At 41.2% G+C, this 13,655-nt stretch overlaps 1 protein-coding gene across 16 annotated transcripts in view; it reads right to left on the bottom strand.

Moving 5' to 3' along the window:
• Positions 1-13,655, bottom strand: part of Aak1 (AP2 associated kinase 1) — a 165,305-nt gene that overhangs the window by 47,419 nt on the left and 104,231 nt on the right. For all 16 annotated transcript variants that reach the window (XM_048804173.1, XM_048804177.1, XM_048804179.1 and 13 more), the window contains exons 9-13: positions 13,489-13,592; positions 11,096-11,175; positions 7,338-7,492; positions 5,947-6,260; positions 2,972-3,265 (exon numbers count right to left, since the gene is read on the bottom strand). In XM_048804173.1, the coding sequence (XP_048660130.1) occupies positions 2,972-3,265; positions 5,947-6,260; positions 7,338-7,492; positions 11,096-11,175; positions 13,489-13,592 (947 nt within the window). The remainder of the gene's footprint in view (positions 1-2,971; positions 3,266-5,946; positions 6,261-7,337; positions 7,493-11,095; positions 11,176-13,488; positions 13,593-13,655) is intronic.

Below are 13,655 nucleotides of genomic sequence, written 5' to 3'. Positions count from 1 at the left end.
AGTTGAATGCCAGCACTGATGGAGGCTAGAAGGTTTTGAGGAGAGACCTGACTGGCCTATTTTATAAGACATTCATTACTCTGAAAAGGGTACTTGTCTGTTCAGTCCCTTTTTTGATGAAGACTCCACACTACTTGGAGAACATCTTCCACTCCTCTTTCCTGTTCTCCATGTGCAGCACACTTTAGAATGGATGCCCCTATCGGGGTAAAACATCTCTAATCTGAAGATCTAAAGCCCCAAATGCTCTAAAATCTGAAACTTTTTGTGCACGACATGATGCCACACATGAAAAATTCCACACCTGACTTCATGTCTCAGTCAAAACACAGGGGTACTAAAAATATGATACCTCAGGCTATGTTTATGAGTGCATATGAAACATAAATGAAATTCATGTTCAGTCTTGGGACCCATCCCCAAGATATCTCATTATATATGCAAATATTCCAGAATCTGAAGCACTTTTGTCCTAAGAATTTCAGATAATGGATACTCAGCCTAACCTATTTAGGGGTTCTTCACAACAATCCTGTCAGCCAGGCAATTATATGTTCACTTTGAGCCAACACAAGTGAGTTGAAAAGAGTCTTAGAAAACAGATTCCAACACTTTCACTTCAGAGGAGAAGAGACCATGGCCCACTGAGGCTAAGTTCTCACTCAAGGGCACAAGGTGGACTGGAAGAAGAATCCATACCTCCCGACCACCACTCAGGACTCTTTTCTGCACCACAATGCCTCTCATCCAAAGACAAAACTAGGGAGGGTGAAGGAGAAACAGACTGCAAAAGGAGGACAAGGCAGACTCTGATATCTAACTTGTTGAAGACTTTTTAAAAACAAAATATGTAATTATAGAAGTGTAAGCATGCCAAGAAATGTAAGAATATAGAGAAGAGTGTCTATTCCCACACTCCAATACAATCCTTATCTTTGTTGTGCCTTAAATGTAAGTCAGTTTGTCTCCTCTCCTTTCCCCTTTCCCTGTCCCTTCCCTCCCCTCCCTCTTTCTTTCCCCAGTATGGGGGATTGAATCCAGGGGCACTGTACCACTGACCTACATCTGGAGCACTTTTTATTTTAAGACAGGGTCTCACTAAGCTGCAGAGGCTGGTTTCCAACTGTGCTCATCCTGCTTCAGCCTCCCAAGTAGATGGTATTTAAAGGCATGTACCATGGTGTATGGCCTAAGTCTTTTTTTCACGTATACACTTTTTCCAATTTTACAACTCTTTCAACATTACCTCATGAGCATTGTTCTCACATTGCTGTACAGACTCTCATACTGCTTTATGATTTTTAATGGCTGCATGGTTGGGTTCCTGAATGGTTTAGGTTGCTTCCATTCTTTGGGCTACTATTAATAAGACTGCAATGAACCTTTAGAGCATATGGTCATTTTCCCTTTGCTGATTACTGCTTTCAGATGGCTGCAGGGTGTTCTTATATTCTATTCACTCACATGCTTCTCCAAATAAGCCCTGCCATGAGTCAGAGACACAGGGATGGGTCAAACCTGGGCAGCTCTATGGTTCCTGGTTAAGTACAGTCAACCCAGTACTCCCTAAACAATTATTTCTGAGCACAGTGCTCCAGTGTTTTTCCATGTGGGGAGCATGGAGAAGGTTTATAATTAATTCCCAATACAGCAGACACTGTCCAGGCAAAGCTGAAGGGAACCTCATGAAAAGTGATGCTAGTAGTAGTTGAGTATTCATTATCTTGAATGAGCATTTATTGCTATTATCCTAAAACACAGATCATGATTCTTTGATTATTGCCCCAGGTCTGTTATTGTAATTCGTCATGTCTCTAGGGCAGTTGCTTTCTAGTCTAGGCCTCAGATTTCAATTCCATAAAATCAGGGGACTAAGATGGATAATTAAGATCTCTTTTTATTAAGTCATGTAATAATTTTTTTAAAAACTGTTTCCATTAACAAGAAGAACTTTATCTTTTGTTAAAAATACAGAGGATAGCCATCTACCACATATTGCAGGAAGAAAGTTGTTTCATTTCAGAAACAAAGGTGTAAGCACTGAATAGACACTTGGCTGAGACTTAGAGAAGACAATCTATTTTTGGCACTGCTTTTTGAAGGGATAGAAGTTTTCTTGTTTAAGATAGTGACAAAACTATATTAGAAATTAATTCTCAGAAAAATGGATCCTTATCATCTAGTAGTTGAATTTCCTTGGAAATAAGAGAGTAGCTGTAATATTTTATCAACTACGTATCAAAAAACACCTTTTTCTATCACTATAATCTTTTCTATTGCTATCACTAAGGAAACTCTGAGTATAGAATAAAGTTTCCTTACTAAAGGGCAAAGCAAGAATGCTCAAATGTGCTGAAACTGTAGATGTCAATCAGGAGAGGGTTCTGATGCTATATTCACTCAAATTCTAAATTTACAGGATGGTTCTAACAAGTAGATACTCAGATGCTCTGGTATCCAGGATACTGTGCCATGGTACATGGTCACAGGCAAGTTGGGCCTTCAAAGGTGATACTTGGTAAACTCAAACGCTGTGGCTAGTTGTGTCATTCATAAACTCAACACTGTCAAGACTCAGGGTACAGATGGAAGCCCACATAAACCCCCAGAGACCGGGAAGGGCACAATGGATCAACCTGCCTCTTGAAGAAGGGAAAAGGATTAGCTCAAATCCTGAGTCCTTGACTATTTGATCATAGCACTAACAGAGACAATGAACAGCCTAATGCCAGGGTGATAAATTAAAATGTATGCCTTCATCAGTAACCTTGAATAATTTTTTTAGAACTCTGTCTTCTACAGAATACTTCATGCTGTCCTTGGATGTATCAAGCAAAGATGAAATATTTTAACTGTAGGGATGAGAAAGCAACCTGGTCCCCCTCACAACTGCTGCCATCTCTTACTGCCCTCTCCCTGGCCCTTAATGCTCACTCCTCTTCTGCCTTTCACCCTGAGCCCTGGTTCTTACTGCGGGCTCCTGAGCAGATGTTGGCTGGGGGACAGAGGCAGGTTGGGCCTGGGGCTGTGGTCCTGCTGCTGCCAGGCTCTTTTGCTGCAGAGCTGCCTGCTGAGTCATCAGCTGTTGCTGATGCAAAGCTGTGGCCAACTGTTGTTGCTGTTGCTGCTGCTGCTGCTGCTGCTGTTGCTGTTGCTGCTGCTGCTGGTAGAAGTTCTGCATCAGCTGCTGTTGAGTGCCTCCCTGGGACACCACAGGGAACTGGGCAATGGCTGGTTGCTGGGTTCCTGAATGTACTGCCTGAAACTGAGAGGAGAGAATGGCAAGAAACGAGGAGGTGAAAAAGGTCCTGTAGCAGAAACACATTCACAAATATCAGTGGTGAAGCCAAAGGCAAGAGCATGTAGAAGTCTTATTACCTGGTTCATAGAAATCTCAGGTCATTGAAACAAACACAGCAGTACCTTACATTGCTGAACCATACCCACTGCTTTAGAATGGTTTCCAAGTGGGTTTCTATGCCTAGGCTGAAGGAAGCTACCTGACTTAATAAACATCAGGTGGCTCCACAAGCTGATATGTAACAGAAAAAAATAAATGCTCTCCCGATGACAGAAGTAATCCTTCTTATAAGGGATTTTGAAGTAGTCAAGATTAAAATGCTTCCTTGCATGCATAGGATAATACAATGTTGACACTGAAAAGAATAACATAAATGTTAACCCAGCTACTGAAACTCATATCAAGGCTTTCTGAAAATTATTTCCCAATTGCTCTACTTTATGAAAACTCTACCATCTTTATTCAAAATATTCTGATATTTCGTTATAATTTTTTAAAAAAAATTTTTTTAGCTGTAGGTGGACACGATACCTTTATTTATTTATTTTTATGTGGTGCTGAGGATCGAACCCTGTGCCTCATGCATGCTAGGCAAGCGCTCTACTACTGAGCCACAACCCCAGCCCTCGTTATAATTTTATAGTGGGGTCATCCTACCTTGCCCAGGCTGGTCTCAAACACCTGGGCTCAAGTGATCCTGCTGCCTCAGCCTCCCAGGTAGCTGGGACTATAGACTTGCCAGCATGCCCAGCTTTTATAACACTTCTTACATGTCTCTCCAATCTCCACTGCTAGGAACTATGTCCTAGGCACATAAACAGAGCTCAAAATAAGGCCCTACTGATGAACAAGATCTTCTTTGGGACACCCTAAATACAGTTACCTAGCTACAGAGTTAATTTGGAGGATACCATTTGTCTACTGGGGACAAAGTTAAAGGGTTAGCAACAAAGCAGATGTCAAAATATAGCTGCCTATTTATAACCGAAAAATGATGGAAACAACCCAAATGTTTATCAACAGTAAACTGAATAAACTATGACATATCCTGAAAATACCAAATGGATACTCTCAAGTTGTATAGAGGAATGAAAGATACTTCTACAGATGGGTTAGAGGGGATAGAATTTTGTAGATTTAACTCTGAAACAATGTAAATGGTTATAATTCATCAGAATTAAACCAAAATTGAAAAACAATAATGAGCCAGGCACAGTGGTACATTCCTGTAATCCCAGAAACTCGGGAGGCTGAGGCAGGAGGATTCCAAGCTCAAGGTCATCCTTGGCAATTTAGCAAGATCTTGTCTCAAAATAAAACATAAAGGCTTGGGTTGTAGCTTAGTGGAACAGTGCCCCTGGGTTCAATCTCTAGTACTAAAGGAAAAAGGAAAAAAAGCAATAACTAAAAATGAAAAGCAAAATGATACAAAGAAACCAGTATACAGAGGTAATTAACTATAGTCAGGAATGTGTGTAGGGCGTGGCTGGAAAAGTAGGTCACTGGAGTGTGCCTTTGGGGTTTATATTTTATCCCTGGTAAGCAGAACTCTCTGCTTCCTGGTGGCCATGTTTTAAGCTACTCTCCTTCTCCACACCCTTCTACTGTGGTGTTCTGCCTCACCTTGTGCTCAGAGCCATGGAGTTAGCCATCTAATGGATTGAGACCAATAGAAACTGTAAGCTCCAAATAACTTTTCCTCCTCTATGTTGTTCTTGTCAGGTCTTTTGTTCACATGATGATAAAGCTGAATAAAACCATTCCCTAGGTAATAATGTGTGAAACATTTTAAGAATAAAATGGGCAAAGAAATCTTATACTGATTTTTAGTAATCATATTGGTATTATTATCCTGAAACTATAAACTAATTAATTAACTATGTTAATGCTGTTAGGAATCAAGATTTCCAGATAAGTAAAACACAACAGAATCCAAAAAGTTAAACAAAAATCCTGTAACTACAAATTTGAATTAGTAATATAAATCTGAATTCATAATGTGTATTTTTTTCATTGTCGATGGACCTTTATTTTATTTATGTATATGTGGTGCTGAGAATTGAACCCAATGCCTCACACACTCTTCCACTGAGCTACAATCTCAGCTCTCATAATGTATATTTTCTAATAAAACAAAACACATTTTCTAACTGTACACTGAAAAGGCCAAGAAATAACCACAAATCCATTAGTNTTTTTTTTTTTTTTTTTTTTTTGGTCAGTACTGGGGATTGAACTGAAGGCCTCATGCATGCTAGCTGAGACTGGCCTCAAATTTGTGATCCTCCTGTCTCAGCCTCCTGAGTTGCTAGGATTACAGGTATGCATGACCACATTCAGTACTACTGGAATACTTGATCAGAAAAAAACCATAGTTTTTTTTTTTTTTTTTCCTTCAGTATGTCCTTGAAACCCTGAAAAATAGCACCTTCATTGAGTTCCTCAAGCATGTGATAAATTCTCCATGGCCTGAAGAGAACAGTGAATGGGCTGTGAATTATCAATCTACTTCTAAATGCCTTAGTTATCTATGAGAAACAATGATGTAATAAAGGAATGGCTCTCCATTGTCCTAGCACTTCTAAGGAATACATCTGTACTTACTGGGCCTTTTCACAGTCACGATTCAGCCTGGATCACCTTACCTGCTGAGCCTGGGCCTGCTGCTGCTGGTAAAATGTGCCTGATGGCTGCTGTGGCTGCTGCTGTGGCTGGGGCTGGGGCTGTGGCTGGGGCTGTGGCTGCTGTGGCTGCTGCTTGAGGAAGAGCTGTTGCTGGTGCTGGGGTGTGGCCTGGGCCTGAGATGTTGTCAGACCCTGGGCTGGGGTGGAAGGCGGCTGCTGTGGGGTGGATGGAGCCTGTGGCTGCTTGGGCTGAGACTGAGGCAGAGGCTGGCTGGGTGTGGCTTGGGCTTTTGGTTGAGGAACACTGGTCAAAAGCCCAGGTTGATTGCTGGGTCCTACAATAAGAATAAACTCCATATTAGACCTCAAAACTCTTCTAGATGAAAAACAGCTTTCTGATTTGTCAAAGTAGTAGAAAGGGGATGATAATTAGGCAGATTATTCTAAGATCCATGTGCTCCACACTGTCTGTCCACATGCTCTGTTTTCCCCAGAATGACTTTCCATCTTTTTTGCCAAACTGTGCTTTAAAATTTTCAAAACAGGGCTCAATAACAAGATGCAATATTTGATTCCTTTAGAAAGCAGTCCTTTATCCATCATCCCAATTAGCCGATTCTCCTTTAGTTAGCAGCCTGAGTATCTACAGCCAACTGGCCTTTGCTGCTACTGTAGGTAAACACAATCTTTGTATCAGTTGGCTTGCTGCATGACAAAAGAATTCTTCAAATGTTTTACCTATAGTTTACATAACCCCCACCTGGATGCCTAAATGTCTGGCAGAATTTACCAAAAGCAGCTTCCTCCTAGGGGAAGCAATATAATTGTATTCCGTTACTTGATATTTTGAATCAGTTGGGGTTTTTTGGTACTGGGGATTGAACCCAGGGGTGCTTAACCACTGGGCCACATCCCAACCCTTTTTATTTTTTGAGACAGGGTCTCACTAAGTTGCGAGACTGGCTTTGAACTTAGATCCTCCTACCTTAGCCTTCCAAGTTGCTGGGATTACAGGCATGCACTACTGGGCCTGGTAGATCAATTGTCTTTATAAAACAAAGTTTACTCATCTAATTAGAAACAGAATACCAAAATACAAAAGGGTGATAGATATTTCAAGAAACAAAACATTATGGAATAAAGAGGTAGGTATGGGAAGAACAGATCAAACCACAAAGTCAGGGCCAAGATGAGAAAATATAGAGATGACAGCCTTCAGTAGTCTTAAAGATCCATCTTAGAATACAATAAGAGGTCTCCACTTTTGCAGCCATTGGCCGTACAATTTCAAAGGTAATTCACTTCATTATTCTTTATTTGCCTCTGGATTCCATTCCTAACATGAAACCAGGCTCTCCAACACTTCTGTAATAAAGAGGTACACTCACTTTCAACCCAGTCTAGTAACTGACCTGCAGCCTGAGGCGGAGGCTGAACTGTGGCCCTCTTCCGAGGTGTCAGAGCTGGCTGGATGGGAAGGATTCCTGGATTTGGCTGAGTCTGCCCAGCTTTAGGCCTCTGGCGGGGTGCAATTGAAGTTTCTGTGGTAGGAATGGGATCTGTCAGTCTAGAAAAGGAAAAGTGGGGGGAAAAAGATTCATGTCAAGAGTGGGAAAATGGGAGATGAGTGGGCAGAGTACATAACCCTTTCCCCTCAACCCTTACCCAAACCTTCCAGATCTGCTTAGTCAATAATTCTCAAAGGCCCATAGGATGTTATTAATTTCTTTAAAAAGTGCTTACTGGGCAAAAATGATTTTAACACAAAGATGGAATTATATTGAGCAGATTTCTTTCCAGCAGATCTTTTCATGTGTGAATATGCATGGTGAATCTATATTGAATGCAATGTTTCTCAAGCTTATACACTTTTTTTTTTAACATTTATTTTTTAGAAGTAGTTGGACACAATACCTTCATTCTATCTATTTATTTTTATGTGGTGCTGAGGATTGAACCCTGGGCCTCGCACATGCTAGATGAGCACTCTACCGCTGGCTGAGTCACAATCCCAGCCCAAGCTTATACACTCTTGAAACCTTTTTCTCTAATACCTCCTAGGATTTCCCAGGATACACTATGGGTAATGATGCTAAAAGAGGTTTGAGGAGGGTGTTCTTTCAGAGATACAGGGAACTCAAACTTGGTTGAAGACAGCTGTCAAAAATGGTCTCTCTAGCTGGGTATGGTGATGTACACCTATAATCCCAGCAACTCGGGAGATTGAGGCAGAAAAATCTTGAGTTCATAGCCAGCCTGGGCAATTCATTGAGACCCTGGCTCAAAATAAAAGGGCTGGGGGCTCTGGAGATGTAGTTCAGTGGTATAGCACTTGCCTAGCATGCGTGAGGCCCCAGGTTTGATCCCCAGCACTGAAAGAAAAGGAGAAAAAAAAAAAAAGGTCTCTACAATGAAAAGCAAATGAGTGAATCCAACAAGAAGGAATAAGTAAATAATCTGAGGTAAAAAAAATTAAAATTCAGGAGTATAACAGAAACACCGCCACCACTCCCGCACCCTCCCCCCCTTTTTCAGTACTAGGAATTGAATCCAGAGTTGCTCTACCACTGAGCTACATCTCTAGCCCTTTTTATTTTTTTTTTATTTTGAGATAGGATCTCCCTAAATTGCCCAGGATAGCCTTGAACTTGGGTTTCTCCTGCTTTAGCCTCCCAAATTTCTGGGACTATAGGCATGTGCAACCTTGCCCAGCATGTACTCCTTTACCAGAGAAATAAAAATTTTAGCTTACCACAGTGTTATCCAGAGTAAAAGAATCACCTATTCTAGCCTCTTTTGTGACCAAGTGTGGCCATTTGTCTAAGCTCTAGCCTTACATGGAATGTAAAGAGGTTGCTATTTGGCAGTTTAGAAAAACCTTAAGAAATAACTGATATATTCCCTTTTCCTATCTTCTTTGGCCATTCCTTGATCCTGCTGCTTTGGATGGGAAGAGGCTGCTACACTGATCTATGAGGTCACTGGCCACACCTGTAGGGATGGTAGAGTGATGAGCATGAAGAAATCTGGGTTCACGAAACAGAACTGCCATATAAGACCTGGCCTACTCACCTCCAAACTTTGTTTACTTGTGAGAAAAAAATTAACACCTATCTCCAATAAGACACCATTATTTCAGACTTTTTGTCCAAACTAACAGAGGGATGTGCCATGTGGCCCACTTAATTCCTTGTGATGGTGTCGAAGTCCATCATTCATTTACAGTAGTTTGGGCAGCTAACTACGACCTAACTCAGATCAGAGTCCACTGCCCTTTGAAAATTGCACTTAAGGAGTATAAATGAGGCTAAGGCCAAAATAAACAAACTTCATGAGTATTTCCAAAATATGTCTGGCACAGCCTCCATGAATGCAAAACAGGAAGCAAAAGAACTGGCCCTATGTCCTTCCCATGATGTATCTCTAAAGTATGGCTCTCCTTGGCCCAGAAACCTCTCAATGACATCCTGTTAGATGCTCTTATGCTGGGCAGAGAATTGATAATATGTAAGTTATCTCATCTGGAGTGGCTGTAACCTGCATAAAGGAAGTGGGAGGGAAAAGTGTGACAGATTTTGGAGGACAGGACAAGTGTAAGAGAAAAAGCCCAGGGTCAGGGAGGTAAACAGACTTCAGTGGAAATCCAAACTCAAAACTCTTCATATTGGTTTCCTGAGGGGAACATCTTAGAAACACATGGGATTTAGAGTCAACAAAAAAACATTTGAGCTCTAGCTCCCTACTAATTTGTGTGATGATGGACATGTCATTTTAGCTCTTTCAGCCTTAGGTCATTTATGTGTAAAACAAGGAAACATGCATATGTATCAATAAATATGAAATTGCTTTGTAAACTGTAGAGTGCCCAAAATGTCAGCTGCAGGGCCATCACTTGTGTGGATACAGAAAGGATCCTCATTCAGCCTTTGTACATACCACGTTTGGGTTTTGTACATGATTAGTATAAACCAAGAAGATTGAGATAATTAAATCAGCCCCCAAAACAATCCCCAAAGAGGTGAGCAGGGCAATAATTAATGTCAGAAATTTACAAATAAAAGTAACAAGGTTTGCTTGTTTGTTAAGCAAGTCTGCTAACTTTTTTAAAAAACAAAGTCATTACTTTAGAGCCACACCTGGAATAATTCTACCCACACAGTAGGCATTCTGTAAATATTCAAGACATTTTAAAAACACAGTTTACTTTAAAGTAAATTACTTTCCTGTTCTATTAAAATCCACATATTACCATTTCGGGTCCTTTATTGACACTGTTTGCTGCTAAATATTTCCTTACCCCAGGAGGAGGGGCAGAAAAAGGAGGAGCATAATCATGTTCCTGGCCACCCCCAGAATTTGTCATTTGGAAAGTATGACAGCTACAGGGCAGTGCCTGGCAGATTTTCGGCTATAGGGATGTGAAAGACCAATGCCCAGCTGCTGTGCTCTGGGTTTACCCTGAGACCACGCTTCCCATAGATTGAGTTCAGTCCTAACATTCCATCCACTGATTCCTATTAGGGGACCTTTCTGATAGCTGATTCTGGTATAAGGGATCCCCAATATCTTTGGTAAGCTTTCCTTAAATTGTGTGGCAATCGGAGACACTTTCTCCAGGTCAGACTTGCAATTTCTGACCTTCTCCCAGCCTTTTCCTGGCTCCTTCCCTGTTTCTCCCTGGGGTTTTTCCCCTAACCATGTCTCAGCATCTTTGTATGTATAATGGTCTCTTGGCATTTGCTTCCCAGAAGACTGAAGGTGCATAGAATGTGATTAGCTTATACTAATGTTGCTGGAGCCACAGTAGTAAAAAGAAAAGGAAGGCAGATGACTAGGGTGGTGAACATGTCTAACCACATACCAGGATGCATGTTAGGACACTCCTGTGCCAGCAACATATAAAGTCTGCCCTTGCCTCATCACTGAATAACCCTGCTACTGTTCCCATGCAAAAGAAACAGCTGTAGTGTCTTTGATTCTCTTTCAAACGTAGATCACACTATTTTATTATATTCCTCCTGGCACTCCTGAAGAATAGTTTCTGCCTAGGGGAGACAGGTCTTGGTTTCCTGATCTGTGCAGTCGCTGGTTATGGCAAAATGAGAATTAAGAAACACAGGCATTCTCCACTGCGGTGCCCCAGCAGGATGCTCATGAAGGCACTTCTTACCTGGCTTTTGGCTGGGTCTTTTTTGCAGCTGCCTCACTGGCTTTCACTGGTTCGGGAAGTTTTGCAGGAATAGGAGAATTCTAAGGAATTGAAAAGAGAAAAAAAAAAAAATATATATAAATATATATATATATAAAAAGGACATCACAAATTTCTCTGTAAAAGAATAACCAACCTGATGGAAAAGAAATTACATTTGAGGGTCTTTGGGTGTGACTTTCAGGCACTTTTCTCCCTGTTAGAAGGAAGTTAACCAAATACATACCAGACCCAGACACCAGTGGGAAGCAGATGGCTGTGAAGAGGTGAGCATAAGCACACACTCTCCTGGACCACTTTCCCCTTCTGCACCAGACAAAGCTCACTGGGGCTTAATCTTGGTTCCCTTCTCCTTGGTGTAGTTCAGAAGTGATGATATAAAAGGAATGGGAAAGAAGTTGTATTGTTCAAGCTCTAGTTATATCTGAGAGACATCAGAGCTGACTCAGGTGCCAAGCAGGGTGCATTCCATCTTCCAGTCAGAATGCTGGGAGAAAACCATAGCCACCCTGTATGTTTGGTGGCTAAGCGAGTGCCCCTTCCCAACATGGGGAGCACTACTCACTCCACAAGCCAAACACTGTTCTTCTAGCTTGACTTCTGCACCATTCAACACTGCATCTTGAGGGAGCACCAGCTAGCTGTACTGAACCACAAAGCAAGTGCTTGCTACTCCTGAGAAAGTGCCAAAAGAAATGAGACTGATGAAGTTTACTTTTTATAAACTAGATACCAATCTTAATGTTTCCAATTATATTTCACATTATTTATTTGATAAATGGGAAAGTGCAACTGTAAAAGAAAACATGGTCATGTAAAGTTATTGTACCATATCCCTTGTTTCCATCTTGGAAAACTGACAAACAGAACATGAGCTCTAACACTGGCCTTTTAGGCGGGTCCTCTCATTTCCTCATGTTTCTAAGAGGGAGGAATTTCCCCTAGAAAGCTTCTTCTAGCTTCTCCTCTGTCCTTCAAGAATTCCTCTCCCATGGAAGAGGAGCAGCATATTTAGCTGATAAGACTGGCAGAAAGAAGCGAGCTCATCTGGTTTACCCTCGTCTTCCTTTTTTTCTGGAAGAGCCTGATCCTTAGGAATCAGGCATTTCCATCTCAAGTCAGGTGGATTTAAAGTTAGGGAGTCTGACAGGTCAAATTATGTCCTACAACTCAATCGTTTTATCAACAAAGCCAATATTCCTAGTGCCATCCGAATCAGTCTCATAGCTGATGCCAAATGTGGCAGTGAAAGAGGAGCATTATTTATCAATACTCTCAATCCCTAACAGTGGCATCAAACGTTCATTATTGGAGAAAGCAGCATGAAAATTTCAGATTAGAATCTATTTATGGCCAGGCATGGTGGCACACAGCTGTAATCCCAGGAGCTAGGGAGACTAAGGGAGGAGGATTGCAAGTTCAAAGCCAGCTTCAGCAATTTAGCAATTTAGTTGCTTAGGGCAACTTAGTGAGATCCTGCCTCAAAATTTTAAAAAAGGGTTAGGGATATGGTCATGTAAAGTTACTGTACCATATCCCTTGTTTCCATCTTGGAAAACTGACAAACAGAACATGAGCTCTAACACTGGCTTTTTAGGGTTAAGCATCCCCAGCACCAGAAAAATAAATAAATAAATAAAAATTTTACTGTAGCATCCATTAGTAAAATATTCAAGAGATTGGGTTATGTCCTAAAAAATATGCCAAAATTGGGGCTGGGGATGTAGCTCAGTGGTAAGTCACTTGCCTAGTGATATGTGAGGCTCTGGGTTCCACCCCCATCACAGTAAAAGCAAACAATAACAACACCACCACCAAAGCCAAAATTGTAAAAAGGGTGTTTGCAAAGCATTTTACTCTGAAAACTATGAGTAAGGAGTTTAGGAATACTTGGTGTAGACAAGATTCACATGGTCTGATATGTGTGACACAAGTGTGAATTATGGATGGCCAATGGTGGAGGCAAATCAAGACAGCGTTGCTGTAAGGAGGGAGAGCAGTGGAAATGGGCTGGTGGGACGAGTCCAGGGCCTCCCTCAGGAAGGCAGCTGTGCACGTTCACAAGATAGCAAGCTGGCCACTCTTCACCCACGAATTCAATTTAATCTCTAGGGTATTTTTTGTTGCTTTTGTTGTTGAGTGAACTGCCTCAGTTTTATAATTAAATTCAATGGGAAACTGGATTCCTTTTATTTTGGATTCTCTTTATTCTACTTCATGGTTAGCTTTGCTTGAATGCCCCCTAGTAGATAAATCAAGGGACATCTACATCACTTAAGAGACTGATTAACAGCTCAGAACTCAAATGACAATGTGATAAGGTTTACTTTGGTTAACAAGCACCATTCACATACCTGTACATTTGGAACTGGGCATTCTTTCTTGAGAAGTTTGAATGAGAAGTAGGAAACTTGGTAAATATCCGGCCTTTTGTCAGGGTCTGGTTCCAACATATACCCTATAACAAACATATGTGAACTTATTTAATACCCTAATAGTTGTTACATTAGCTAGAGAACAT

Source organism: Marmota marmota, unplaced genomic scaffold, assembly GCF_001458135.2.
Source record: "Marmota marmota marmota unplaced genomic scaffold, marMar, whole genome shotgun sequence".
NCBI classification, from domain to species: Eukaryota; Metazoa; Chordata; class Mammalia; order Rodentia; family Sciuridae; genus Marmota; species Marmota marmota.
Note: the sequence above shows the minus strand (reverse complement) of the source record. Positions and strands in the feature narration are given on the sequence as shown.